Raw genomic sequence first — 27,358 nt, forward strand, 5'->3', positions numbered from 1 at the left:
GACGCGGGACCATCGACCAATCCTGCTGATCCGGAGCCAAGAGTTCGATCAGCTTCGTCTCACAGCCCCTCCACACACGCTGCCCACCGAGCCAATCTCAGTCAGACCTCTGAACCCAACACAATGTCCCATCCCCTCTCACTGCATCACCCTTCCCAGTCACTGCTGCCCCAACCTCTCTGCATGCCCACCCATACCCACTCCGGGTCACTGCACCCTCACATATCCACTCCCAGTCACTGCATTGCCCCTACCCTACTCACTGCCCTTCCTTAACCCAATCATAACCCCATAACAACCCCCCCCCCTCCTCAATCCTGACCACAGCCGGTCACATCTCCCCTCTCCTCAACCCCACAGACCTCCCAGTCTCTGCTCCCCTTCCTCTCCCTATCACAGCCCTCACCCAAACACTATTCATCTCCAGCCATCCTCAGAAGATCCTACCCTCTGCTCAGCCTCATCGCCTTACCCTCACCCCGTGTAATTGCTCCACCCGCCTTTCACTCTCATCTGCCGATTCACTTCCATTTCTCTAACATGCAGAATCTGCTGCACCTGCATCTTCATTCAACAGAGTCCAGTTGATCCCCATCATCCATAATCCTTCATGTCCACAGCGCAGGTCTTGCTCATCAACCCATGCCCCCCACTCCCATGTCATCTTCCAGTCCGACAGGCTACTTGATCACTCCCTGCAGCTCTGACTCTGGGTAGAGAACAGTCCAACAAAGGGGCTAGGGGGGGGGGGGGGGGGCACACCATTCTAACAAATAACTGCAGAGAACCAGCTTCTGAATTAGAGCCCTAAAGGTGAGAGGTTGGAGAAGGAATCAGTAAAGGCAAGAGCCAGAACACGACCTCCATCTGTAGTGGGAGCTTGGGTCGGGTAGGTAGCAGCCTGGGTCGAGCCAGAAAATTCCAGGCCACCCTCACTGGCCCGGGTCAAGCTGTGCTCGAGACTGCGCCTTTGTGAAAGTCATATTGCCAGGAGAAGATGGAAACGTGAAGTATAATCTTCCCAACCTTTCCCAGCCTCTGTGGCTACCTCCACCCTTCCCTCCTCAACCTGACTCCATCTGCCAGTCAATCCCTCCTTCGAAAAAACGTCTTCCTTTTCGCCAGAGATGCTGTCTGTCCCACTGAGTTACTCCAGCTTTTCGTGTCTATCTTCGGTGTAAAGCAGCATCTGCAGTTCCTTCCTACACACCCCTCCTCACCTGTCTTTGCCCATCATTTACTAGCTCTTGCTCCAACGTTGCCCTCCTTCCCTCACCTCTGTAATACTGACTTCAGTCCAGATGAAGAGTCCGGACCTGAATCATGTGCTGTCCATTTCCCTCCACTAATGCTGCCTGCCCCGCTGAATTCTTCCAGCTGCTCCTTCTTCTTCATTCTTAAAGGATACTTTTAGCTTCCTTAATTTTAAATATTAGTGATACAAATAAATTACAGAATTCAGCCAACGTTTGAGAGCTTGACCTGTGCCGGCAACACTAACAGTGGCACAGTTTTCCAAGAAGCCAGCACCATTTCGAGTGTTGTGTTCAGTTTTAGTCACCCTGCCATAGGAAGGATGTCATTACGCTGGAAAGAGAGTAGAGAAGATTTACAAGGATGTTGCCAGGACTCATTGTCTGAGCTATAGGGAGAGGTTGGCCAGGTTGAGGGGTGATCTTATAGAGGTGTATAAAATCAAGAGGGGAATAAACAGGATAATTGTGCACTCTTTTACCCAGGGTAAAGGAATTAAGAACCCGATGACATAGGTTTAAGGTGAGAGGGGAAACATTTAATAGGAACCTGAGGGGCAACTTTATCCCTCAAAAGGTGGTGGGTATACGGAACGAGCTGCCAGAGGGAGTAATTGAGGCAAGTACCTTGAGGCAAGGGCGGCACGGTAGCGCAGCGGTAGAGTTGCTGCTTTACAGCGAATGCAGCGCCGGAGACACAGGTTCGATCCTGACTACGGGTGCTGCACTGTAAGGAGTTTGTACGTTCTCCCCGTGACCTGCGTGGGTTTTCTCCGAGATCTTCGGTTTCCTCCCACACTCCAAAGACGTACAGGTATGTAGGTTAATTGGCTGGGTAAATGTAAAAATTGTCCCTAGTGGGTGTAGGATAGTGTTAATGTACGGGGATCACTGGGCGGCACGGACTTGGAGGGCCGAAAAGGCCTGTTTCCGGCTGTAGATATATGATATGATATGATACCATAACTGCATTTAAAAGATACTTGGATAGGAAAGGTTTAGACGGATATGGGCCAAATGCAGGCAATTGAGACTAGCTTAGATGGGACATCTTGGTCGGCATGGCTGAGTTGGGCTGAAGTGCCTGTTTCCATGTTGTATGACTCTGTGCCTCTAACCACCAAAGAGGAAACTAACTTAGGACAGTGATCTAGAGGATCGATTTGTTCACAATTAAAATACTGGAAGGCAGCAAAAACAATCTGCCGTAAAGCACTAAGGATCCTGGACAGTTGGGCTTAGAGCACCTGAGGTGCACTGAGTGAACAGTCAGAAGCAATGTAGTGAGTCCAGTCTTAACCTGGGCTATGGGAGGAGCTGGATATTTAGTCATGGGCAGCCAACATGTACAGCCCTCAGAGGAGACACAGCACTCTGTGAGTTGTGTGAGGACTGACACCATCCTCTCTCCAGATGAGAGCAGCAGTTCCCCAACAAATACAAGAGGCGTCCAGCGCTGCGGCAAGCCAAGGACCTGTGCTGAGGTGCTCCATCACACACCTCTGCTATTATTCTTCCTGTATCCCGCTCTCCCTCTCTCTGCGCCATGCAACCTCTCGCCTTGCTGTTACAACAACAAGCTGAAGCCTTGTTTGCTTGCCGGTCAGGAGGCATCAGTCAGAGCACTGCAGGAAGCCTTGTGTGGAAAGGCTGTGTGGAGATGTACATGGCAACAACCACACAAACCCCGCTCCTGCGGCAATCCTTGGCCTTGACAAAGAAACTGTTCATTTTTTGGGTGTCCTGGGCTGTTCCCGTTTGTTCGGCGGATTGGAATTTGCTGATGTTGGACAATGTCTCTATCTGCAACACCTCCTTCCTCGCCACCAGTGTTGAGAAGGTCTAGGCCACACCCGTTGATCTGAAGGTTTACATTGTCTCCACTGATGTGAATGGAGCGCCTCGTGTTCTGCCTTGTGAATGTCTGGTCTGTTTTCCTCAGAACACGTGTCTTCAGAATCTTCCGGAAGGTCATTCTGAATTCTCTGATCCTGTAGGCATAAATTAAGGGGTTGATGACGGAGTTTGCGTGTGAGAGGATGATGGCGAAGTAGAGGACGCTGGCTGGCGGGCGGCACTTCTTGCAGAAGAAGCTCACACTGTTGATGATGTGCAGTGGGAGCCAGCAGGCAGCAAAGAGTCCCACGATGATGGCCAAGGACTTGGCTGCCTGCACTTCCTTCTGCAGGGTGGACCTGCTCCTCTCCGGCTGCAGGCTGTTAAAGTCCATCTGCTTGAGTTGATGGCGAGCAGCCATGAAGATCCTCTGATAAATCCCCAACATTAAAAGCAAGGGAACCAAGACACAGGCAAAGAAGTTATAATAGACCATATATTCCATGGTCACCACCTCTTCAAACAGGCAGGGGACCATGCCATCCCTACATCGTAGAGTCCCATTCATTTGCACCGTTATGTTGTGATTGGATTTATTCCAGCCAAAGATCGGGGTCAACCCAATTAGAAAGGACAGGACCCAACAGATACAGATGACTCCCCTTGCACGAGAACCCGTCACCAGGCTATTGTATCTGCAACAAGAAGACAGTGAGTTAATTACACACCTGTAACCTTGGCAAACAACTAAAGCACGGAGTGAGAGTAAAGCCAAAATCAAAAGGAAAAGTTTCTTCTTTCCAGTTATAGCAAGAGAATTGTAAAATGTCAACTCTTGACGCGGTGCCATTCTTTGCCGAGCCCAGTCCTAACCCCTCCATGACCCTGGCCAATGCCCACTCTGGTACCAGTGAGTAGTGGTGTGCAACAGCGGTTGCTGCCCGGTTCCTTGTTATTTGTCAAATATATTAATGATTTGGATGAGAATGTAAGTGACATGAATAGTTAGCTTGCGGATGACACCAAAATTGGTGGTTGAGTGGGCAGTAATGAAGGTTGTCCAAGATTACAATAGAACTTAGAACAGTACAGCACAGAAACAGGTCCTTCGGCTCACAACGTCTGTGCCTAACATGATGACAAAGCCAACCCTTATTTGCGTGCACATAATCCATATGGCGCCATTCCCTGCATATCCTTGTGCTTATCCAAAAGTCTCAAATGCCACTATCGTATCTGCCTCCACCACAACACAACACACAAAAGCACGTTCCAGGCACACACCACTGTTTGTGTAAAAAAAACTTGCCCCATGCATCTCTTTTCAACTTTGCCACTCTCACCTTAAAGCTATGCCCTCTAGTATTTGATAATTCCATCCTGAGAAATAGTTCTGACTGTCTACCCTATTTATGCCTCTCATAATTTTATGTACTTCTATCCAGAATCCCTGCAACCTCAGAGTTTTGGAGAAAACAATCCAAATTTGTCTAACCTATCCCTACAGCTCATCCCCTCTAATCCAGGCATCATTAGTGGCCTCCAAAGCCTCTACATTCCTCCCGCAACACAAATGCAAATGTAGTCTAACATCAGTCCTATAAGGCTGCATCATGATTTCCAGACTGTCTACCCTATCTATGCCTCTCATAACTTTATAAACTTATATCAGGTCTCCGCTCAGCCTTCGACACTCCAGAGAAAACAACCCGAGTTTGTCCAATTTCTCCTATGCCTCAGCCATAATCCTCTGTTAATAGTAATAGGAATTAGCTATAGGAGGTTATTAATAACTAATACACTGTAATCCAGGCAATGGATCTGATCAAGTTATTGGAAAACTCGTAAGCAGTAGGAACAATCCACACTTGGAAAGTGCTACCCTGAAGTAGCCCACCCTGGGTTGTTCTGTACCCCTTTTGCTGATCGAGATGAACTGTGAATCAGGGGAGGACCGGCCCAGATTCTGAGTTACTGACGGGCACACCCACTCGAGGATCGCTCTCCCACCAGCTTTGAGCCTGATGTACCCAGGCCTGTGATGGAGGAGTCAATGAGGTTGTTGTCGGGCCATTCCCCTCGACTCCAGGCCCCAGATGTTTGTGAGGAGAGTTTGCAAGGTCGACAAGGCCGGGTATACATCTGTTCTGTATCTGAGTTCTGTGTGTAGATCTACACCAGATGTCCCGTGTGTGTTTAGGCTTATCCAGAATGGTGGCGATGTGGAGCAGCTCAACAGCTTGATGTGGGTGAGCACCCACAGGTCCAGGTGAGTGAAGGTCGCATATCATTTCCTTATGAACATAAGCAAACCACACCGCAACACCGGTCTTGTTACCGAGCCCGATGAAAGTGTTTCAGTGCCAGATTAAACTCCCTAGTTAAGGCTCCACTAGCAGTGTCAGCCACCTCCATAGGTGGAGCATGGTTTTATTTGGCTTTCAGCGGCTTGAGATTGTTTCCGGTTGCCACACGGGTGGATTCTCAAGAGGCGAGTGGGAGGCAGTGAACCCTCTGACTCCTGTTCACTTGGCATCAAATTTTACTGTGTTGAGTACAAAAGCTTGGGATTAAAATGGAAACTTTAATAAACAAACTGCAAATTCCAAACGCTCCCTTGGGAAAAGGAAGAGACTTTTTTTAAACAGGCACTGACTGTCTCATCCAAGTGTAACGGAATCCCTGTGTATTTACTAACAACAGGATCAGCTCACACTCTTCATGCAATAAACAGATCCCTGGCTGTCGTGGCAACTCCATCATGATGTTCATGTGACCTTCCTTCAAACCTCGTTTCATAACAAAAGGTCTGCTTCACATTTCCACAAGGTTGTTACAAACTCCTCAATTATGGACACATAACTGTCTTGATGGTAGAAAGCCGAGGGTGAAGATGGAAGATTGTTTGGCGGACTGATCTGGGAAGCCGCTCTGGAGGGTTAGATCGCGAGGCATCCCGGGAGAGGTAGCCCACTGGGTAGAGAATTGGCTTCACGGTTGTTTTTTGGACTGGAGGCCTGTAACCATTGCTGTTTGTGGTTTATATTGATGATTTGGATGAGAATATAAAAGGCCTGATGAGGAAGTCTGCAGATGGCCCTAAAGTCGGCGGTAAAATAGATAATGCTGCTTGTAAAAAATTACCGCAAGACCGTGAATAGTTGGGCATGTGGGCCGAGGAATGGATAATGGAGTTTAATGGAGATAAGTGCAAGGTGTTATGGAGAGGTTTGGAAGGATACGGGGTGATGGGACTAGTGTGGATGAGATATCGTGGGCAAGTCGATCCGAAGGGAACCAGGGCAGGGGCTTCATGGTAAATGGCAGGGTACTGGGGAGGGTTGTAGAGCAGAGAGATCTAGAAGTGTGAGTGGTTATTGAGAAATACAATGGGAACTAAATGAAATGAAAGCAAATGGGCCGAGGAATGGCAAATGGAGTTTAGATAAGTGGGAGGTGTTGCATTTTGGGAAGTCAAATGAAAGTAGGACCTTCATAGTGAATGGTAAGATGCTGGGAGTACTGTGGTGCAGAGGGATCTAAAAGGTGTTGGCGAGCTGAAGAATCTAGTACAAGCAGATAGATAGAGTGGTAAAGAATATGGGATGCTTGCTATTATAGTTCGGAGCATTGAGTATAAGAGTCAGGAAGTCATGATTCAGCTTAATAGCACACTGGTTGGGCAGCATTTGGAGTAATGTGTGCGTTTCTGGTCACCTCTTTACAGGAAAGATGTGGAGGCTTTGGGAAGAGTGCAGACGAGGTTTACCAGAATGATACCGGAATCAGGGGATATTGACTACAGGGAGAGGTTGGCCAGATTTGGATTGTTTTCTCTGGAAAGCCAATGTTTGCAGGGAGACCTGATAGATGTAAATAAAATTATGCGAGGCTTAGATAGGGTAGACAGTCAGGATCTTTTTCTCAGGATGGAAAAATCAAATAATAGAGGGCATGGCTTTAAGGTGAGAGGAGCAAAGCTTAAAGAAGATATGCAGGGCAAGTTTTTTTGTGCAGAGGGCAGTGAGTGCCTGAAATACGCTGTCGGGGTTGGTAGTTGAAGCAGTTACATAAGTGGCATTTAAAAGACTTTTGGATAGGCATATTCGATATGCGGCAAATGGAGGGCTATGGATTATGTTCCAGTAGATAAATTATGGTCTTCGATTCATGTTCAGCACAGACATTGTCGGCTGAAGGGCCTGTTTTTGTTTAGTTTAGTATAGAGAGGCAGCGCGGAAATAGGCCCTTCGGTCCACTAAGTCTACACCGATCAGCGATCCCCGCACATTGACACTATTCTACACACTCACTCGGGATCATTTAAATTAAAAAATATATATTTATACCAAGCCAAAGATGCACAGCCTCTTGCCCAGAGTGGAGGAATCGAGGACCAGAAGACATAAGTTCAAGGGGAAAAGATTTAATAGGAATCTGAGGGGTAACTTTTTCATACAAAGGGTGGTGGGTGTTTGGAACAAGCTGCCAGAGGAGGTAGTTGAGGCTGGGACTATCCCAACGTTTAAGAAACAGTTACACAGGTACATGGATAGGCCAAGTTTGGAGGGATTTGGACCAAGCGCAGGCAGGTGGGACCAGTGTAGCTGAGACATGTTGACTGGTGTGGGCAAGTTGGGTCTAAGGGCCTGTTTCCACACTGGCCACTCAATGACTCTATGAAATAACCTACAAACCTGTACGTCATTTGGAATGTGGGAGGAAACCCAAGATTTCGGTAAAAACCTATGTGGTCACGGGGAGAACGTGCAAAGTCCGTACTGACAGCACCCGCCACCGAGCCGCCCTATGGGCTGTATTGTTCTACGTTCTATGATACGCAGGGAATGGAGACATATGGGTTACGTGCAGGTAGATAAGTGATTGTCTTGGCATCATGTCCGGTACAGACATTGTGGGCCTACAGGCCTGTTCTTGTGCCAAATAAGTACTTTGTCGCATTTACCTGCATTTGACCCAGAGCCCACAAAACCCCTCCTATTCATACATCTGTCCAAATTTATTTTGAATATAGTAATTGAATCTGGTTCTATAGCTTCCTCTGGCTGTTCATTCCAGATAAGCACTACCCTGTGAGTGAAAACGTTACCTCTAAAGTCCCACCTCCTTTCTCACCTTAAGACTCTGCCCTCTAGTTTTAGAATGGTCCACCCTGAGAGCTTCATCATATCATATCATATCATATATATACAGCCGGAAACAGGCCTTTTCGGCCCTCCAAGTCCGTGCCGCCCAGCGATCCCCGCACATTAACATTATCCTACACCCACTAGGGACAATTTTTTACATTTACCCAGCCAATTAACCTACATACCTGTACGTCTTTGGAGTGTGGGAGGAAACCGAAGATCTCGGAGAAAACCCACGCAGGTCACGGGGAGAACGTACAAACTCCTTATAGTGCAGCACCCGTAGTCAGGATCGAACCTGAGTCTCCGGCGCTGCATTCGCTGTAAAGCAGCAACTCTACCGCTGTGCTACCGTGCCGCCCAGTATTGACTGACCCAGTATTACAACACCACACCTGACCCAGTATTACAGCACCTGACCCAGTATTACAGCACTACACCTGACTCAGTACTACAGCACCTCACCTGACCCAGTATTAGAGCACTGCACCTGATAGTATTATCGCACCTGACTCAGTATAACAGCACTTCACCTGACCCAGTATTACAGCACTGCACCTCACTCAGTATTACAGCACCTGACCCAGTATTACTGCACCTTCTGAGGCCACGCGGCATAAGCACTATCGGGCCGAGTGACACAAGGATCTTTGGGCCACTTGGCAGGCACCCGCTATGTTCCAACATGCCAGCTCAAGGCTGAATCCAACCTGCCACATTGTGTACTCCCCAAGCACCTTCCAAAACACAGTCCATTAAATGTTGGATGCATGCAATTCCTGGACAGCAAAGTGCAAATAATTCGATTGATTGGTGTGGGTATGTTGGGGGGGAGATAATATTACTGAGGCGAAGACGCATGCTCATCTTCCAATAGTCATAGAGTTATAATGCACGGTAATAGGACTCCAAAGACATACAAGTTTGTTGGTTAATTGACTTCTATTAATTGTAACTTGTCCTAGTGTGCAGGATAATGCCAGTGCATGGGGTGATCACTGGTCAGTGCGGACTCAATGGTCGAAGGACCCGTTTCTACACTGTATATTTAAAGTCTAAACTAAAGGGTCTTTGGCCCAACTTTCCCATTCCGACCACGACGCCCCATCCACACTACTCCCACCTACCCGCCGTTTGGCCCATATTCTCCCTTTTCCCATCCATGTACCTGTCCAAATATTTTTTAAACATTGTGATAATACCTGCCTCAACTACCTCCTCTCTTAACTCGTTCCATCTACCTACCAACCGTTGTTTGTGAAAGTTGCCCCTCAAGGTTCCGATTAAATCTTTCCCACCTCACCTTAAACCTATGTCCTTGATTCCCCAACTCAGGGTAAAAGACTGTACATTCACCCTATCTATTCTCTTCATTATTTTATACTCCTCTATATGATCCTGCACTCCGAGGAATAAAGTCCTCGTAAATCTTCTCTGCACTCTTTCCAGCTTAACGACATCCTCCCTGTGACCAAAACGCATAACTCCAAATGCAGCCTCACCAACATCTTCAACCACTGTAACATAATATCTAACTTCTCTCTCTTCAATATCCTGACTGTTGAAGGCAGATATACCAAGAGTCTTATTTACCATCCTATCTATATGATGCTACTTTCAGGGAACTGTGTACATGCACTCCTCGATCCCACTGCTCTACAACAATCCCCAGGGCCCTGCCATTCACCGTGAAGATCCTGCCCTGGTTGACTTCCCAAAATGCAACACCGAGTCATACAGCACAGAAAGTCCCTTTGGATCAACTTGCCCATGTGAATCAAGATACCTCATCTACACTACTCCCAGCTGCCTGTGCTTGGCCTGTATCCTTCCAACCCCTCCCACCCATATACCTGTCCAAATGCCTTTTAAATGTTATAGTACCTGCCTCAACTACTTTGTCTGGCAGCCCAATCCATATACCCACCACCCTCCGTGTGAAAAAATTCCTTACGTTCCTATTAAATCGTTCCCTTCTCACCTTAAACTTATATTGCCTGATTTTTGATTCCCCTGGCCCGGGTAAAGGTGCCTGTGCATTGACCATATCTATTCCCCTCATGATTTTATGTACCTCTCCAAGATCACCCCTCAGCCTCCTGCAGAGCCTCATCAAATGCCTCGCTGAAGTTAATATAAACTATGTCTACAGCTTTGCCCTCGTTAACCTTTTCGGTTACTCCAAAAATGTCAATCAGATTCTTAAGACACAATCTCCAACGTACAAAACAATCCTGCCTGTGCCTAATCAGCTCCTGTTATCCAAATACATGGATATCTTATCCCTCACGATCGTCTCCATTAACTTGCCTATCACAGATGTTAGGCTCATGGGTCTATAGTTCCTAGGCTTTTCCTTGCAAGAGGCACAAGATACGTTTCGTACCCACATCAGGCTTCAATGTTAAATCTCTTGCACAGGTGGTCTTGACAACCACCACATAAGCAGTACAGTAAGTAGTAAACGATGAAGGAAGGACACGTTAGAAATGGAGGGAGTGAAATAAGCACAGTGCAGAAAAATGATAAAGTGCGAAAGATACAGGTATTATCTGAATCCTGCAATATTCACAACAGAGTGAATGCATTCTGCAAAATTGAAGAAGTTAACATTTGTGATCTCAAAATTAAGAGCATTTATTTATCCTTTGCCCTGGATATGAATGGGAACAGTTATTTTTTAAATTGCTAGTTTTACAGGCACATTGGATGCAACAACAACACTAAATGTACAAAGAATTATCATTTATTCAAAGTAAACCCGACTCTTTTATTATAAAAACCTAAGTGCGTAGACACTACACGCAGACACGACACGCACACACGGACACGCACACAGACATGCACACACAGACACGCCGCACACAGACGCACACACAGACACGCACACACAGACACACACACGCACTAGGCACACAGACACTAGGCACACAGACACTACACGCACACACACACACAAACACACTCACACTACACACACACTACACACACAGACACGACGCACACACAAACACTGCACACACTGACACTACACAGGGCCCAGGCGAGCAGCAAGGAGGGGTACAGGACGTGACTGATAGGTTTCCTGGACCAGGTCACCCACAGGTCAGTTTCTATTAACAGCTCCGCATAAAACACAGCCTCAAGGCCAGTGATTGTAACGTCTGGAGAAGGCTAGTGCTTGTAACCTACCAGGGCAGAGAACAACAACAGAGGCAAGGCAGGGCAGAAATACAGAGGGCAGGGCAGGGAATGAGGATAGAGGGCAAGGCCGGCCACGAATACAGAGGGCAGGGTAGGGTAGGAATGCAGTGGGCAAGGAATGAGGGTAGAGAGCAGGGCAAGGCAGGGAGGAATACAGAGGGCAGGGCAGGGAATGAGGATGGAGAGCAGGGCAGGGAAGGGCACGAATACACAGGACAGGACAGGACATGAGGATAGAGGGCCTGGGCAGGAATACAGAGAGCAGGGTAAGGCAGGACACTTGTGGTGCAGGCTCGATGGGCCAAATGGCCTCCTCCTGCACCTATTTTCTATGACACAGGAAGAGAAGCGGAGTTGGGCACTGGAACAGGGGGCACAGGGAGAGTTATAGGTACAGGTGAGACTGCTCACGTACGAGACCCTCTCACACACAGCTCCCATACATCCACATGTACAACCTTCACTCACACAGCCCACCCATACAAACCTCCCTCCCTCATACATGTCCTGTACGGATCCTCCCTGACACAAACTGCATCAACGACCCACGCTCCCTCACGCACCCCACATACGTGACCCTCCATCATACAACAATGTTTATTTATTGTGACGTTGCATTAATGGGCCTGTCAAGCTGTGGCCAGTATGAATTTCACTCTTCCATCCACACGCATTTGACAATCAACCACTTTTGATTCTCTTGTCACACATTCAACCAGAAAACATCCTCTCAAGCAACCACCCTGTCAATCTGCTCCATAAGACCATCGCTCAGTTTGCTATCCACCAGATCATCTGCACATTCAGCTTGTTGTCTCCTCACAAAACATTGGCCTCACACCAGCAATCAGTGATCAACAAGTGTAAGCTCTCTTTGACGAGAAGGTCCACACTTAGCTCAGTGCTGCAACTGCGTTTGTTTGAACACCTTGCGTTGTATTTTACGCTACCTTTGTGATGCTGGAGACACCAAGCACCAGCACTCCGGTGTCTCGCCACTGAACCGTAGTTTTGTGTTTCTATTCTTCCATCCAACACCTAACCTCGTATAATCAGACACATTTGTAGACTTTAGAGATACAGCATGGAAACAGGCCCTTTGGCCCACCGAGTCTGAGCTGACCAGTGATCACCCCGTGCACTAGCACAATCCAACACAAGCAAGGGACAGTTAACAATTTTTGCAGAAGCCAATTAACCTACAAACCGTCTTTGGCGTGTAGCAGAAAACTGGAGCACCCGGAGAAAACCCAAGCAGTCACAGGGAGCATGTACAAACTCCGGTCAGACAGCACCTTAGTCAGGATGGAACCTAGGTCTTTTTGGGCAGCAACTCTACCGCTGCGACATTGCGCCACCCTGCATCATTTTTGCCACTTCTCTCTGGCATGGCTTTTCTCACATTCACGCAGATGGACACGTCTTACAGTGTGGCCTGCTTTAACACAGAACATAGAAAAGTACAGCAGCCCACTGTGGAACTTCGGCTCACTGTGTATGTGCGGAACATGATGTCCAATTGATCTGATCTCATCTGCCTGTACATGATCCATATCTCTCTACGCTCTGCACTTCTATGTGCCTAACGAAAAGCTTCTAAACGTTTCTAAATCTTATCTGCCTCCCTGGCAATGCATTCCAGGTTACGACCACTCTCTGTGTAAAATGCTTGCATCGCATGTGGCCATTAAACTTTACCCCCCTCTCACCTTATAGCTATGCCCTCTAGTGCTGCACTTTTTCACCCCGGGAAAAAGGTTCTGACAGTCTCTCATAATTTTATATACTGCTATCAACCTCTCACATTCCAGAAAAAACAATCCAACCTCTCCCTGCAGCTGAACCACTCTAATCTCAAACCACTCAAAGCTCAGCCGCATTTCAACCTGCGACCAGCTGGGTGGTGGTCATTGCTACCCCAAGCTCCAGGGTTGGCCAGAGCCATGTTGTTATCAAAATTATTTGGAGGAGAAACGTGCGCACAAGAATAACATCAGAAAACCTGGAAACAGTGTGCAGGTCAGAGAAACCGAGTGAACATTTCAGGTGAAAAACTTTTGCTCAGACTTTGTGCACTGGTCTCACTGACGCTCGTGAGCTCAGGAAATCTCAAGTGTGGTTCACTGACAGGTTTCCTCTGCTCTCAATCTCCAACTATGCGTCCACGTCACTCTCACCCGCACAGCCACAGGCCCTGACAAGGAGACCACCTGCCACTCCTTCAGCCTCCAGAGTCGGCTCAGAGGAGAGCAACATAAAAATCTAACGCTTCCACGGATGTGCAATGCGGCATGGATTAGCTAAACCAAACATGGTTCCCTTACACTCCGAAGCAGGAGAAATCATACTGTGGAATTAACGCAGAGAAGTGCCATCAAAACGGCACAAGGTGCTGGAGTATATCAACTGTCGGGCAGCATCTTTGGAGAACATGGATACTTTTCAGACTCTTTGTGGGGGGTGGGAGGGAGTTGGGAGGGGGTGAGCTGGGAAAGGGGAGAGGCAGGACAAAGCCCGGTCTTCCAAAGTCGCATAGATGAAAGAATGATTCTCACAGATTGGAGGGTAGCAAATATAACCCCATCAGAAGAGAGACGGAGAGAAAGCAGTGCACTACAGACTGGTTAGCCTGACATCTGTGGCAGGGAGCTTGGAAAATGGCCATCGTACCGACCGGAAAGAGTCAATCTGGATTTAGGAGGAGAACATCATTAATCTGGTTTATTTTAAAGAGGATGTAACTAGCAGAATAGACAGAAGATACAGATGTGATACATTTGGATTTTGAGAAGGTCTGTGAAAGGTGCTGCCAGGTCATATTAATTGAAATCAGCACAGGGGTTTAAAATACTGGAGAGGAGAAGACAGACCAGGCAGGGGTCATTGTCGGGCTGGGAGAATGATACGTGGGTGGGGGAGGGGGGTCACAGTGATCAGTATCAGCACGTAACTGCTGCAGCTTCAAGTCAAGACTTGAACGAACAGATGGTGTGGGCTGTGTGGAGAGTGCATCAAGGAGGGTACAATCAGGCAGAGTCGGTGTGGGTGGTGGCTGGTCTCTACCCTCTCACTTCCTGTGCCTCTCTTTATTATCTCACTCTTGATGCCCCTCTCTCACTGACCCTTTCTCTCTTTGCCGCCTCTCTCTGTGTTTCCCCTCTATCCTCCCTCCTTCTATCCCCCTCTCTCTTTCCCCCTCTCCCTCTCTACCCTGTCTCTCTGTCCCCCTCCTCTCTCTGTCCCCCTCCTCTCTCTGTCCCCCTCCTCTCTCTGTCCCCATCCTCTCTCTGTCCCCCTCCTCTCTCTGTCCCCCACCTCTCTCTGTCCCCCTCCTCACTCTGTCCCCCTCCTCACTCTGTCCCCCTCCTCTCTCTGTCCCCCTCCTCTCTCTGTCCCCCTCCTCACTCTGTCCCCCTCCTCACTCTGTCCCCTCCTCTCTCTGTCCCCCTCCTCACTCTGTCCCCCTGCTCTCTCTGTCCCCCTCCTCTCTCTGTCCCCCTCCTCTCTCTGTCCCCCTCCTCACTCTGTCCCCCTCCTCACTCTGTCCCCCTCCTCACTCTGTCCCCCTCCTCTCTCTGTCCCCCTCCTCACTCTGTCCCCCTCCTCTCTCTGTCCCCCTCCTCTCTCTGTCCCCCTCCTCTCTCTGTCCCCCTCCTCTCTCTGTCCCCCTCCTCACTCTGTCCCCCTCCTCACTCTGTCCCCCTCCTCACTCTGTCCCCCTCCTCTCTCTGTCCCCCTCCTCTCTCTGTCCCCCTCCTCTCTCTGTCCCCCCTCTCTGTGTTCCCCCTCTCTCTATCACGATCTTTCTGTGCTCCCCACTTTCTCTCTCTGTCCCTCCAACACGGTCATCCCCACCAAGCTCATCACCAAACTCCACCAGCTAGGCCTCAGCTCGTCGTTATGCGACTGGATCCTGGACTTCCTGCTGGAGCGACCGCAGGCAGTGAGAATGGGCCCGTACCTGTCCTCCACTATCACCCTGAGTACCGGCACACCACAGGGCTGTGTTCTGAGCCCCATGCTCTACTCCCTATTCACACATGACTGTGTTCCTGCATTCGACACCAACACCATTGTCATGTTTGCAGACGACACAACGGTGATTGGGCTGATCACCAACGGTGATGAAACAAACTACAGAGCGGAGGTGCAGAACCTGGCGGACTGGTGCTCCGATAACAACCTGTCCCTAAACACCTCCAAGACCAAGGACCTGATCATCAACTTCCGTAGGTCACCCAACGGGGAATATGCCCCGATCTTTATCAACGGGGACAGTGTGGAGAGAGTGTCCATCTTCAAGTTTCTGGGCACTCACATTTCGGAGGATCTCACATGGTCCAATAACACTGCTGCGCTGGTCAAGAAGGCACAGCAACGACTGTTCTACCTAAGAATACTGAAAAAGTCTGGTCTACCCCAACAGCTGCTGACGACATTCTACCGCTGCACCATAGAGAGCATCCTAACGCATGGCATCCCTGTGTGGTACCTCAGCTGCACGGAGGCAGAGAGGAAAGCTCTTCAGCGGGTAGTCCATGGAGCTCAGAGGACCATCGGAACACAGCTACCAGCCTTGGAGGGCATCTACAACACACGATGCCTCAGAAAAGCCACCAGCATTCACAAGGACTCTTCACACCCCTGCAACAGTCTGTTCGAACTTCTACCATCGGGCAGACGATACAAGACCTTCTACTCCCGCACCTCCAGACTCAGGAACAGCTTCATCCCCAGGGCCATAGCTGCTATGAACCGGTCCTGCTGAGCCGGATGGTCACATCGCACAGTGATCCAGCATAGACTTACTTGCACTTTATTCTGTTTTAAAACTGTTCCAATTTGTTTCATTGGGTTGTTTAAATTAATACTGACTAACTAATTAATTTATTGCATCGTATGGGATTCCCAATCTCGTTGTACCCCTGTACAATGACAATAAAGATATATTGTATTGTATTGTGCTCTCTGTCTCCCTCACTCTCTCTTCCTCTTCCCCCAGCAGCCCAAACCATCAAATGTAACATCGTAGCTCATCTAATTGGCCAGTTCCTATTGGCTTCATCAAGTCATTACAATGAATGCAGTTTGTTCAGCCAGATGTACCCGCACTGGACTAAACTAGATCCACTCTCCTCCTCCCTCTTGCATGCCTTACGAACCTGGGAACTCTACTTTTTCATTTCACAATAAAAGAGAAATGTATCCAAGCATCAGGATTTAGTAACAAAGCAAGGGGGAGGTTGTGTGTTTGTAGGGACGGGTAGAATAGGTCGGCACAGGCTGGGTGGCCGAAGGGCCTGTGTCTGTGCTGCCTCGACTGCACTTCAGTCTGACAAACATAGGGCAGCTTCCTCCACCCCCACCAGCCTCCTGGGTTACTGAGCCCAGCTTCTACACTCTTACAGATGGGCTCTCGGTATCATCCTGCGCACCAGAATGTAGCTGGACCCCATTCCAGACACACACTGCGCCAAACGCCCACTTTTCCCAGGGGACCAAAATACACTTTATGCAGATCGGAGTTGGAATATTGAGAAGTCATGAAATGACCAGCGTTGATCAAGAGCATTGGGAGCTTCCCCCGACGCTCCCTGTCTGGGCTCAAGCTTCCTACCTGAGTGGGATTTTGATGCAAATGTAGCGGTCGACGGCGATGGCGAGCAGGCTGAAGATGGAGCTCTGCGTCAGCACCAGCACAAAGCAGGCGATGAACAGGCAGCCGTAGAAGAGCGAGCAGAAACCAGTGCTGATGGTGATGGCAAAGGGGATGGCGAGCACGCCCACAGCAATGTCCGCCACGGCCAGCGAGACCACAAAGAAGTTGGTGACGTTCTGCAGGTTGCTGTTCAGGTAGACGGCCCAACACACTAGCACGTTCCCCAGCACTGCCAGCACAGCGATCACCACCTCCAACACGATGTAGATCACTCTGTCCCACACCTGCTCCTCCTTCGTTTGCATAGTGCAGCCAGCAAGGTGTTGGAGAGCTGTGGTAGAACGCAGTCCATGTCTGCAGCTCACGGCCAGGGTAAGGGTGTGACGTGACCGACGCCAGAGATCAGGACCATAGGCAGCGGCGCTCTCCCTCCTCAGCCACGGCTTCCCTCCTTACAGAGAGCACGAGTTCATTCTTCACAGTGCTCCGACTAATCCACTCCGGTCCGTGAGTGGGGTTGCTGGGCCAGTTCACCGGTCAGTGCTTCTCCTCCACGCCAACTCCTCACCACAAGGACAGCCTCTGGGCTTCCATCCCCCACGTCGCCAACACACAGCTCTGCAATGCAACAGTTCAAAATGTAAGTGAACAGGGTGGGGGGGGGGGCATAGAATTATGTCGAGTTAAGATGACCGTTCGTATCTTGGGAATGTCACCAAGCAGAGTCTGAGCAAACGTCTCTGTGGTGCATGAGGGGAGGCAGCCACGCGCGCGCCAGGGACGGGCCAGTATTTGTGCAAAGGACGGAGCAGAGAAGGGTACTGCAAGGCCGAGAGGAACGGTGTTCAGATACACAGCGAGGCAGGAGACCGAGCATTCACCTCCAACGGCTCCCTGCTGCCTGTCTCTGTTCAGGGACTACAAGGTGAAGCACTGCTCTAATGGGGTAGTGGAAAGGAAGAGGTAAGAGGGAACTGTAGGGTCAGGAGAAGGTGCACCAGGACCTCTTGGCCCTGGTCTGAGTACACATCACACAGTCCCAGGGCTGTGGAGGATGGTGAGGCTGCTCTGTGTCCACTGGCCACGATGCAGCAGCGGGCACTGCCTGCCTTCTCCAAGGACACATGAACACAACCGTGAGCAGGTGGTGGGCCACTGGACACGGGCCCATCATGACTGACGAGGGGATCACAGGATCCAGCTCGCAGCGGCAGGTCAGGAAGTGGGGCTGGAGGGCAGAATCAATCTCCTTCCTGTCTACTGCCATACCCAGTGGTGGAGTGATCCAGACACACCCAGGGTCACAAATACACCCAGGGACATGGATATCTCCAGGGACACGGATGCACCCAGGGACATGGACATTAGCAGGGACCCAGTCACACCGAGACGCAGAGATCCACGGCACACTAAGTGGCAGCAAAACGCAGGATAACATCCACACCCATAACTTTTAGATCCCAGATTCCACCCCCCACCTAATCTCTCTGCACACACATTCAGTCACAACCCACCCACACACTAACATATACACACCCACACACTCTCTGGGTTATTCTCTCTCACTGGGTTTCTCACTGGGTTACACTTTCTCTGAGTTGTGCACTGTGGGTTACAGTGACTCTGGGTTACAGTGACTCTGGGTTAGTGACTGTGGGTTACAGTGACTGTGGGTTACAGTGACTCTGGGTTACAGTGACTCTGGGTTAAGCGCTCTCTGGGCTATGTCCTGTTGGGGTTACTCTCTCTCTCTCTCTCTGGGTTACATTTACATTGGGTTACTCTCTCTCTGAGTTACTCCCATTCTAGGTTACATTCTCTCTGGGTTATGTTCCCGCTGGGTTATGCTCTCTCTCTGTTACGTTCTCTCTTGGTTACTCTCTGCCTGGTTTACTCTTTCTCTGGGTTGCTCTCTCTGGGTTACTCTTTCTCTGGGTTATGTTCTCTCTCTCTCTCTGGGTTATGTTCTTTGTAGGTGATGTCCTCAAGGGGTGTTCTCTGTCTGGGTTACTCCATCTCTCTGGGTTACTCTCTCTCTCTCTCTCTATCTCTCTGGGTTATATTTTAACTGTTACTCTCTCTCTCTGGGTTACTCTCTCTCTATCTCACTCTCCATGGGGCATCCAGAGAGTGAGGACATTCGGCATGGAAGTGGAGCTTTGTCAATCCTGATCTTTTTGCTCTTCTACACTAATCCCATTTTCCAGCATTAGGACAGTATCCTCCAATGTCAGTGCCTCTTAAACCATGTGAACGCATCTGATTCAACCTCCTCCTGTGCCAGCAAGCTCCACACGCTAGCATCTATTGCATCCGCTGCTCTAGATGTCAACTTATTTACATCGGCGAAACCAAGCACAGGCTCGGCGATCGCTTCGCTGAACACCTGCGCTCGGTCCGCATTGACCAAACTGATCTCCCGGTGGCCGAGCACTTCAACTCCCCCTCCCATTCCCAGTCTGACCTTTCTGTCATGGGCCTCCTCCAGTGCCATAGTGAGGCCCACCGGAAATTGGAGGAACAGCACCTCATATTTCGCCTGGGCAGCTTGCAGCCCCTTGGTATGAACATCGACTTCTCCAACTTTAGATAGTTCCTCTGTCCCTCCCTTCCCCTCCTCCTTCCCAGTTCTCCCTCTATCTTCCTGTCTCCACCTATATCCTTCCTTTGTCCCGCCCCCCTGACATCAGTCTGAAGAAGGGTCTCGACCCGAAACATCACCCATTCCTTCTCTCCCGAGATGCTGCCCGACCTGCTGAGTTACTCCAGCATTTTGTAAATAATCCACACGCTAGTTACTCGTCCGAACCCTCAGATCCCCTTTAAAACCCTTAAACCTCTATTTTTTTTAAAACAACATTTTAAAGACACTTGGACAGGTACATGGACAGGAAAGGTTTAGAGGGATATGGACCAAATGGGACTAGCTTAGGTGGAGCCTCTTGGTCGGCGTGGATGCACTGGGCAGAAGGGTCTGTGTCCAGACTGAATTACTCTGTCCTCTAGTACTAGACACTACAATCATGGAAAACAGACTGCCCGCCCTCTCTACACACCTCAGGGCTATAAACCTCCATCAGGCCTCCTATACTCTAGAGCACAGATCCAGCCTATCTATCCTCCCCTTCCAATTCAACCTCCTTTCAGTCAGAGAGTTGTGAATCTGTGGAATTCTCTGCCTCAGAAGGCTGTGGAGGCCAATTCTCTGAATGTATTCAAGAGAGAGCTAGATAGAGCTGTTAAGGATAGTGGAGTCAGGGAGTATGGGGAGAAGGCAGGAACGGGGTACTGATTGAGAATGATCAGCCATGATCACATTGTATGGCGGTGCTGGCTCGAAGGGCCGAATGGCCTCCTCCTGCACCTATTGTCTATTGTTCTAAATGCCGGTAACATCCTTATGGGTGTCCGGGTTGATCGCGTACTGGCTTGGTGCAAGTGTGGCGCCCACACTGGACAGTACAAGTGCACTGGGACTCCTGGAACAGTGCTGGAGCGTGTCCTGACCCCGTCACTCTGCAAACAAACAACTAACTTCCCACCAATTATCCTCTCCCCGTTTGCCCTTTTGATGTGTTTCAGATCGAAGGTCTTTTCCTTTATGTTGCGAGCCGACATCTCGCTGCGTTAGTTACTGAGTGAGGGAGTGAGGGAGTGAGGGAGGGAGTGAGTGAGTGAGTGAGTGAGGGAGTGAGTGAGTGAGGGAGTGAGTGAGTGAGTGGGTGAGTGAGGGAGTGAGTGAGGGAGTGGGTGAGTGGGTGAGTGGGTGAGTGAGTGAGGGAGTGGGTGAGTGGGTGAGTGAGTGAGTGTGGGAGTGGGTGAGTGAGTGAGTGGGTGAGTGAGTGAGTGGGTGAGTGAGTGAGGGGGTGAGTGAGTGAGGGAGTGGGGTGAGTGAGTGAGTGAGTGAGGGAGTGGGTGAGTGAGTGAGTGGGTGAGTGAGTGAGTGGGTGAGTGAGTGAGGGGGTGAGTGAGTGAGGGAGTGAGTGAGTGAGTGAGGGGGTGAGTGGGTGAGTGAGTGAGGGGGTGAGTGGGTGAGTGAGTGAGTGAGTGGGTGAGTGAGGGGGTGAGTGGGTGAGTGAGTGAGTGAGTGGGTGAGTGAGGGGGGTGAGTGAGTGAGGGAGTGAGTGAGTGAGTGAGGGGGTGAGTGGGTGAGTGAGTGAGGGGGTGAGTGGGTGAGTGAGGGGGTGAGTGGGTGAGTGAGTGAGGGGGTGAGTGAGTGAGTGAGGGGGTGAGTGAGTGAGGGGGTGAGTGGGTGAGTGAGTGAGTGAGTGGGTGAGTGAGGGGGTGAGTGAGTGAGGGAGTGAGTGAGTGAGTGAGTGAGGGGGTGAGTGGGTGAGTGAGTGAGGGGGTGAGTGGGTGAGTGAGTGGGTGAGTGAGTGAGGGGGTGAGTGGGTGAGGGGGTGAGTGGGTGAGTGAGTGAGTGGGTGAGTGAGGGGGTGAGTGGGTGAGTGAGTGAGTGAGTGAGGGAGTGAGTGAGGGAGTGAGGGAGTGAGTGAGGGAGTGGGTGAGTGGGTGAGTGAGTGAGTGGGTGAGTGGGTGAGGGGGTGAGTGAGTGAGTGAGTGAGTGAGTGAGTGAGTGAGTGAGGGAGTGAGTGAGGGAATGGGTGAGTGGGTGAGTGGGTGAGTGGGTGAGGGGGTGAGTGGGTGAGGGGGTGAGTGGGTGAGTGAGTGAGTGAGTGAGTGAGTGAGTGAGTGAGTGAGTGAGTGAGTGAGTGAGTGAGTGGGTGAGTGAGTGGGTGGGTGAGTGGGTGAGGGGGTGAGTGGGTGAGTGGGTGAGTGAGTGGGTGAGTGAGTGAGTGAGGGAGTGAGTGAGGGAATGGGTGAGTGGGTGAGTGGGTGAGTGAGTGGGTGAGTGAGTGGGTGGGTGAGTGAGTGGCCGGGCGGGCTGGGCTGGAGACGGGGAGTGAGCGCATGGCTTCCCCTCACGTCCTGACCGGTGGCTGCAATAACCCACCGCCCGGCTCCCTCCCTCCCTGTCCAACCCGCCCCGCTCCCCGCTCCCCGCTCCCCGCTCCCCGCTCCCCGCTCCCCGCTCCCCGACCCCGCCAGACCGAGCATCGACACCGGGACGTCGCCCAGTCGGGGGTCCCGGTCCCGCTGCCCACCCCGAGACCACCGCAGCCCCCGGGGTGTCCGCACCGTGGACGATACCTCGCTTCTGCCCGAGTGCCTCAGATACAAGACTTCACAACCTTGTCCTCTGCAACTTTGCCCCGTCCCCCGGGATCAGCTCCCCGCCCGCCCGGCTCCGTGCTCCCACTAATCCCCGCTCCCCCCCCCCCGAACCCCCACCCCCCCCCCTCGCTCCCCCCCTCCCTCCAACCCCCACCCCCCCTCCCACCAACCCCGCTCCCCCCCTCCCTCCAACCCCCACCCCCCCTCCCTCCAACCCCCACCCCCCCTCCCACCAACCCCCACCCCCCCTCCCCCTGCACCCCGCTCCCCCCCCTCCCTCCAACCCCCACCCCCCCTCCCACCAACCCCGCACCCCCCCTCCCACCAACCCCGCTCCCCCCCTCCCTCCAACCCCCACCCCCCTCCCCCTGCACCCCCTCCCTCCAACCCCCCCTCCCCCTGCACCCCCGCTTCCCACCCCCCCCTCCAACCCCCACCCCCCCTCCCCCTGCACCCCGCTCCCCCCCTCCCTCCAACCCCACCCCCCACCCCCCTGCACCCCGCTCACCCCCACTCCCTGGAACCCACCCCCCCCAGCCCCAGTACCCCGCTCCCCTCCCTCCCCCCCTGGAGCCCGCCTCACCCCCGGACCAGTTCACGAAGCAGCCAACCTCGTCCCTCTGTAGACTCCGGATCCCGGCCACGTTCCGGACCGCTGCCCCTCCCTCCCTCACCGGGCGCCGGCTCCACACTCAGCTCCAACCCCGGCCCTCCCTTTCCTCTTCCTCCGTCTCCCACCCCTTCCTCCCCTCCCCTCCCCTCCGCTCTCTACCGCCTCCCCCTCCCTCACTCTCCCACTATCCTCCATTTCACTCAACCACCCTCATTCTGCTTCCCACCCTCTCTCCTTCCATCCCCTCTCATCCACCCCTCCCATCCCACCCTCTCTCATCCCACCCTCTCTCCTCCTCCCCTCTCCTCCCTTCCCCTCTCATCCCACCCTCTCTCATCCCACCCTCTCTCATCCCACCCTCTCTCCTCCTCCCCTCTCCTCCCTTCCCCTCTCCTCCCTTCCCCTCTCATCCCACCCTCTCATCCCACCCTCTCTCCTCCCATCCCCTCTCCTCCCTTCCCCTCTCTTCTCTCATCCCATCCCCTCCCCTCTCCTTCCATCCCCTCTCCTCTCATCCCCTCTCCTCTCATCCCCTCTCCACCCATCCCCTCTCCACCCATCCCCTCTCCTCCCATCCCCTCTCCTCCCATCCCATCCTCTCTCACCCCTTCCCCTCTCATCCCCTCCCCTCTCATCCCACCCTCTCTCCTCCCACCCCCTCTCCTCCCATCCCATCCTCTCTCACCCCTTCCCCTCTCATCCCCTCCCCTCTCATCCCACCCTCTCTCCTCCCTCCCCCTCTCCTCTCCCCTATGTTTTGACCCGATCTCCCGGACACTGGGAAACCGTCGCACCCCAAAGTAACAACGCGGGGTCTTCATGGGTGGACAATGTGAGGACAAGCTCTAGAACTTTCCACCTCAAACACTGTTGCAACTACACCAAGAGCATATGATACAATGCTGAAAGTGGCAAACTTTGGAACAAGGACAGTGAACATTAGAGGAGCGGGGCATTGAGAATTGTCCAACCGCTGTGGATCATTGCACATGTGGTCATTCTCCTGCCAAGGAGCCGCGGCTTTCCCCGCCCTGGGGGAGAGGGGGACATCCTATCCAACACCCTCTTGTGCGATCTACTGTCGGGTCTCTCTGCCCCCGCCGGGTGTCCACCCCGTCACCGAGTGTGTGGAGTAACTGCTTGCTGTCTTTACCGTGGTGCCTGGGCTCAGTACAACATGGGATTTATCATTGCCTCTCACTGTGCGTCCGGTGACTGCGGGCTGAACGCACCTTTTTCTATTCAAATCACCAATACATATCACAAACAACAAGGGTCCCAACACCGACCCCCGCAGTGAACCACCGCTCACAAACTTCCCATCAGAAACACACCCTTCCACCACTGTCTGTCTCCTATCACCAGGCCAATTATCCAGTTGAATTATCCAACTGAAGAAGGGTCTCGCTCGACCCGAAACATCACCCATTCCTTCTCTCCAGAGATGTGCCTGTCCCCCTGAGTTACTCCGGCATTTTGTGTCAATTTTCGGTGTAAACCAGCATCTGCATTTCCTTCCTTCACTGACATCCTTGGGCACTGGTTGTGGAAAGGGTTTTCCAATCGGCCATTTGTTAATTTCTGATCTGCTCTCTGTGGCATTGGCCACGTCTCCCTGTCCCACAAACAACGATTGCAATAGAGACGAGCGGGAGGGGGGGGGGGGGGATTCTTTTTGGGCAGAGGATGGTGAATCTGTGGAATTTCGTTGCCACAGGCGGCTGTGGAGGCCAAGACTTTGGGTATTTTAAAAGCGGAGATTGATAGGTTCTGGATTGGGAAGGACGATAAAGCTAACGGGGAGAAGGCAGCAGAGTGCGTTGAGATCATCCACGACTGAATGGCGGAGTTGACTCGATGGACTGAATGGCCTAATTCTGCTCCAATGCCTTATGGTCCTAGAGATGGTGGGTGGGCTGATGTTGGGTGGGTTTCTGCGTTGTTCCACTCGATGACCAGAGTTGGTTACTCTGTGACCAAAGTGCTGTTGTTGCCACCTGCCAACTGCCCCATTTTATTCTTCAGCTTCCTTTCCCTTCAGGTGCCAGTATCGCACCTTTTCGTTCTCCACCTTCCACCCAGACTTACTATCCCCTTCCTTCCTTCCTTCCTTCCTTCCTTCCTTCCCCACCCGATATCCGCCAATCAACCCGGCACGGCGGGTAGAGTTGCTGCCTCACAGCGCCAGAGACCCCAGTGCGATCCAGACCTCGGGTGCTGTCTTGGTGGAGTTATGCATTTGCTACAGCTGCCCGTCCGCTCTCTGGGCCGACCCCCAGAGTTGGCTCCGTCTCCCCCAGCAGCCCCCCCCCCCCCCTCTCCCCCTCTCCCCTGACTCCGGAACCCATCGCTGGCGGTCTCCAAATCTGTCAAACCAGAGACACTCCGGCTGACATTCCTGGCTTTGCGGGGGAAGTAGCAAAGAATCCCCCAGCTCCGGGTTCCAGCAAAGTCCATAAGTTCCTGGGGCAGAATAAGGCCATTCGGCCCATCTAGTCTACTCCGCCATTCAATCATGGCTGATCTATCTCTCCCTCTCAACTCCATTCTCCTGCCTTCTCCCCACAACCCCTGACACCCGCACCAAGCAAGAACCCGTCAATATCTGCCTTCAAAATATCCGGTCAAGAACTGGTAACAAACGACAAGTTTATTGAGATACGGCGCGGAAACAGGCCCTTCGGCCCACCGTGTCTGTGCCAACCACCGAGTCCGTGCCGACCACCGAGTCACACTAATCCTACATCCATCTAATTTATTACATTCTCATAATCTAACATAATTCCCCTGGATTCTCCCAGCCCGCGCGTCTTTACGAAGGTGGCCACGGGGAGGTGCGGACTCCACACAGACAGCGCCCGAGTCAGTCCTGACCCACCCTGCGTCGAGCTGCGACCCGGCGCCGCGGCTGCCCGAGTCCGGCAGCGAGTGCACATGGCCTGGGTGTGTAGTTCGGTACCGTCCACCTCCCCGTGAACAAGGAGAACTTCATCTTCGCCACTTCGCCACTTCGCCACCCCACCCCCTCTTCCCTCTTCCCTCTTCCCTCTCCTCCCCCTCTCCCCCTCTCCCCCCTTCCCTCTCCCCCCTTCCCCTCTCCCCCCTTCCCCTCTCCCCCCCTTCCCCTTCCCCTCTCCCCCCTTCCCCCCCCCTTCCCCTCTCCCCCCTCCCCCCCCCCCCCTCTCCCCTCTCCCCCCTTCCCTTACCCACCACTGCACTGGTCGTGTAACTGGCGTCTTCAGGTCTCCCGTTAGTTCCAGCCCGCGGACCTCGACTGCAAGGTCCACCCAACAGTTCTGAGTTTGGACTGAAGTCTACACGTCTTCGCTTCCTCGGCCACCTCTGACTCCGTGGCTCGGCATCTCCTACACCCTGAAACCAGGCGGCGACCCCAGCGCACAGCACGTTATTCAATGGAGAAGTTGACAAAGTGAGGGCATTTCCTGTTGCTACTTTCCTCTCGAGTCAGACTCCGGATCTTCCGCACCGAGACCTGCAAAGCCACACACACCGAGCAGTGAGTGAGTGGGTCGGTGATGCAGATATTGTCAGTGAACAGCGACCGGTGACAGCAGCCCGGCCAAGCTTGGTGAGCACACACACTCACTCACACCTCCTGGCTGCACGTCCTCTTCCCAGGCTTCCCTAGACAGAGTGGGAAAGAGTCGTCCTGAGTGGGAAAGATGTGAGCGAGGAAAGAAAGGCGGCAACAAATGCACGAAACAAAAGCTTATCCGGATGGCAGGTGGCTGCGGTGGTGGAACGGCAACATGACCAATCAGGAAATTAGTTCAATCGTTGCCGTTCCCCTGAGAGTTTTCATTTAGTTCAAAGCAACAGCGAGTATTAAACAAAAAAATACCCTCCCAAGTTTTCTGTCTAGTTTAACTCACCATCTTTCATTGAACCCATCGAGTCTATGCTGCCTCTCAAGGCAATCCCAATCTATCAGTTCCACCACATGCATTTAGGAATAATTCACAGCAGTTGGTTAACCTGCTCGCTGAAAGTGGTGACACCAGTAGAGAGGGGAAAGGAGGGATTGGCTGCGTTTGTCTTCACGGGGCAAGCTATCGAGCAGAAGAGTCAGAACGAAAAAGCTGGAGTAACTCAGCGGGTCAGGCAGCATCTCTGTACCTCTTTAGAAGGATGAGAGGAGATCTTATCGAAACGTATAAAGATTATTAAGGGGTTGGACACGTTAGATGCAGGAAACATGTTCCCAATGTTGGGGGAGTCCAGAACAAGGGGCCACAGTTTGAGAATAAGGGGTAGGCCATTTAGAACTGAGATGAGAAAAAACATTTTCAGTCAGAGTTGTGAATCTGTGGAATTCTCTGCCTCAGAAGGCAGTGGAGGCCAATTTTCTGAATGCATTCAAAGGAGAGTTAGATAGAGCTCTTAAGGATAGCGGAGTCAGGGGGTATGGGGAGAAGGCAGGAACGGGGTACTGATTGAGAATGATCAG

The 27,358-nt window shown here is 51.8% G+C and overlaps 1 protein-coding gene across 2 annotated transcripts; it reads right to left on the minus strand.

Annotated features, from left to right (window-relative positions):
* Window positions 1-406: 406 nt before the first annotated feature.
* Window positions 407-26,517, minus strand: adora2aa (adenosine A2a receptor a). 2 transcript variants are annotated; one of them, XM_078421501.1, is made up of 3 exons: window positions 26,101-26,517; window positions 17,061-17,720; window positions 407-3,784 (listed from the first exon to the last, which is right to left on the minus strand). In XM_078421501.1, the coding sequence occupies exons 2-3, from the start codon at window positions 17,405-17,407 to the stop codon at window positions 2,857-2,859; spliced, it is 1,275 nt and encodes a 424-aa protein (XP_078277627.1). In that variant the 5' UTR covers window positions 17,408-17,720; window positions 26,101-26,517; the 3' UTR covers window positions 407-2,856. The 2 variants fall into 2 exon arrangements, with proteins under 2 accessions (XP_078277627.1, XP_078277628.1); XM_078421502.1 differs by lacking the exon at window positions 26,101-26,517 and adding an exon at window positions 22,889-22,933.
* Window positions 26,518-27,358: the final 841 nt, after the last annotated feature.

The sequence above is a fragment of the Rhinoraja longicauda genome, chromosome 25 (genome assembly GCF_053455715.1).
Source record: "Rhinoraja longicauda isolate Sanriku21f chromosome 25, sRhiLon1.1, whole genome shotgun sequence".
Lineage (NCBI taxonomy): Eukaryota > Metazoa > Chordata > Chondrichthyes > Rajiformes > Arhynchobatidae > Rhinoraja > Rhinoraja longicauda.

Excerpts from the sequence above, each read along its gene's own strand:
- adora2aa (XM_078421501.1), bottom strand. The coding sequence starts at position 17,407 with ATGCAAACGAAGGAGGAGCAGGTGTGGGACAGAGTGATCTACATCGTG. Across the intron at positions 3,785-17,060 it reads TGCATCAAAATCCCACTCAG|ATACAATAGCCTGGTGACGG; the intron begins GTAGGAAGCTTG and ends TTCTTGTTGCAG.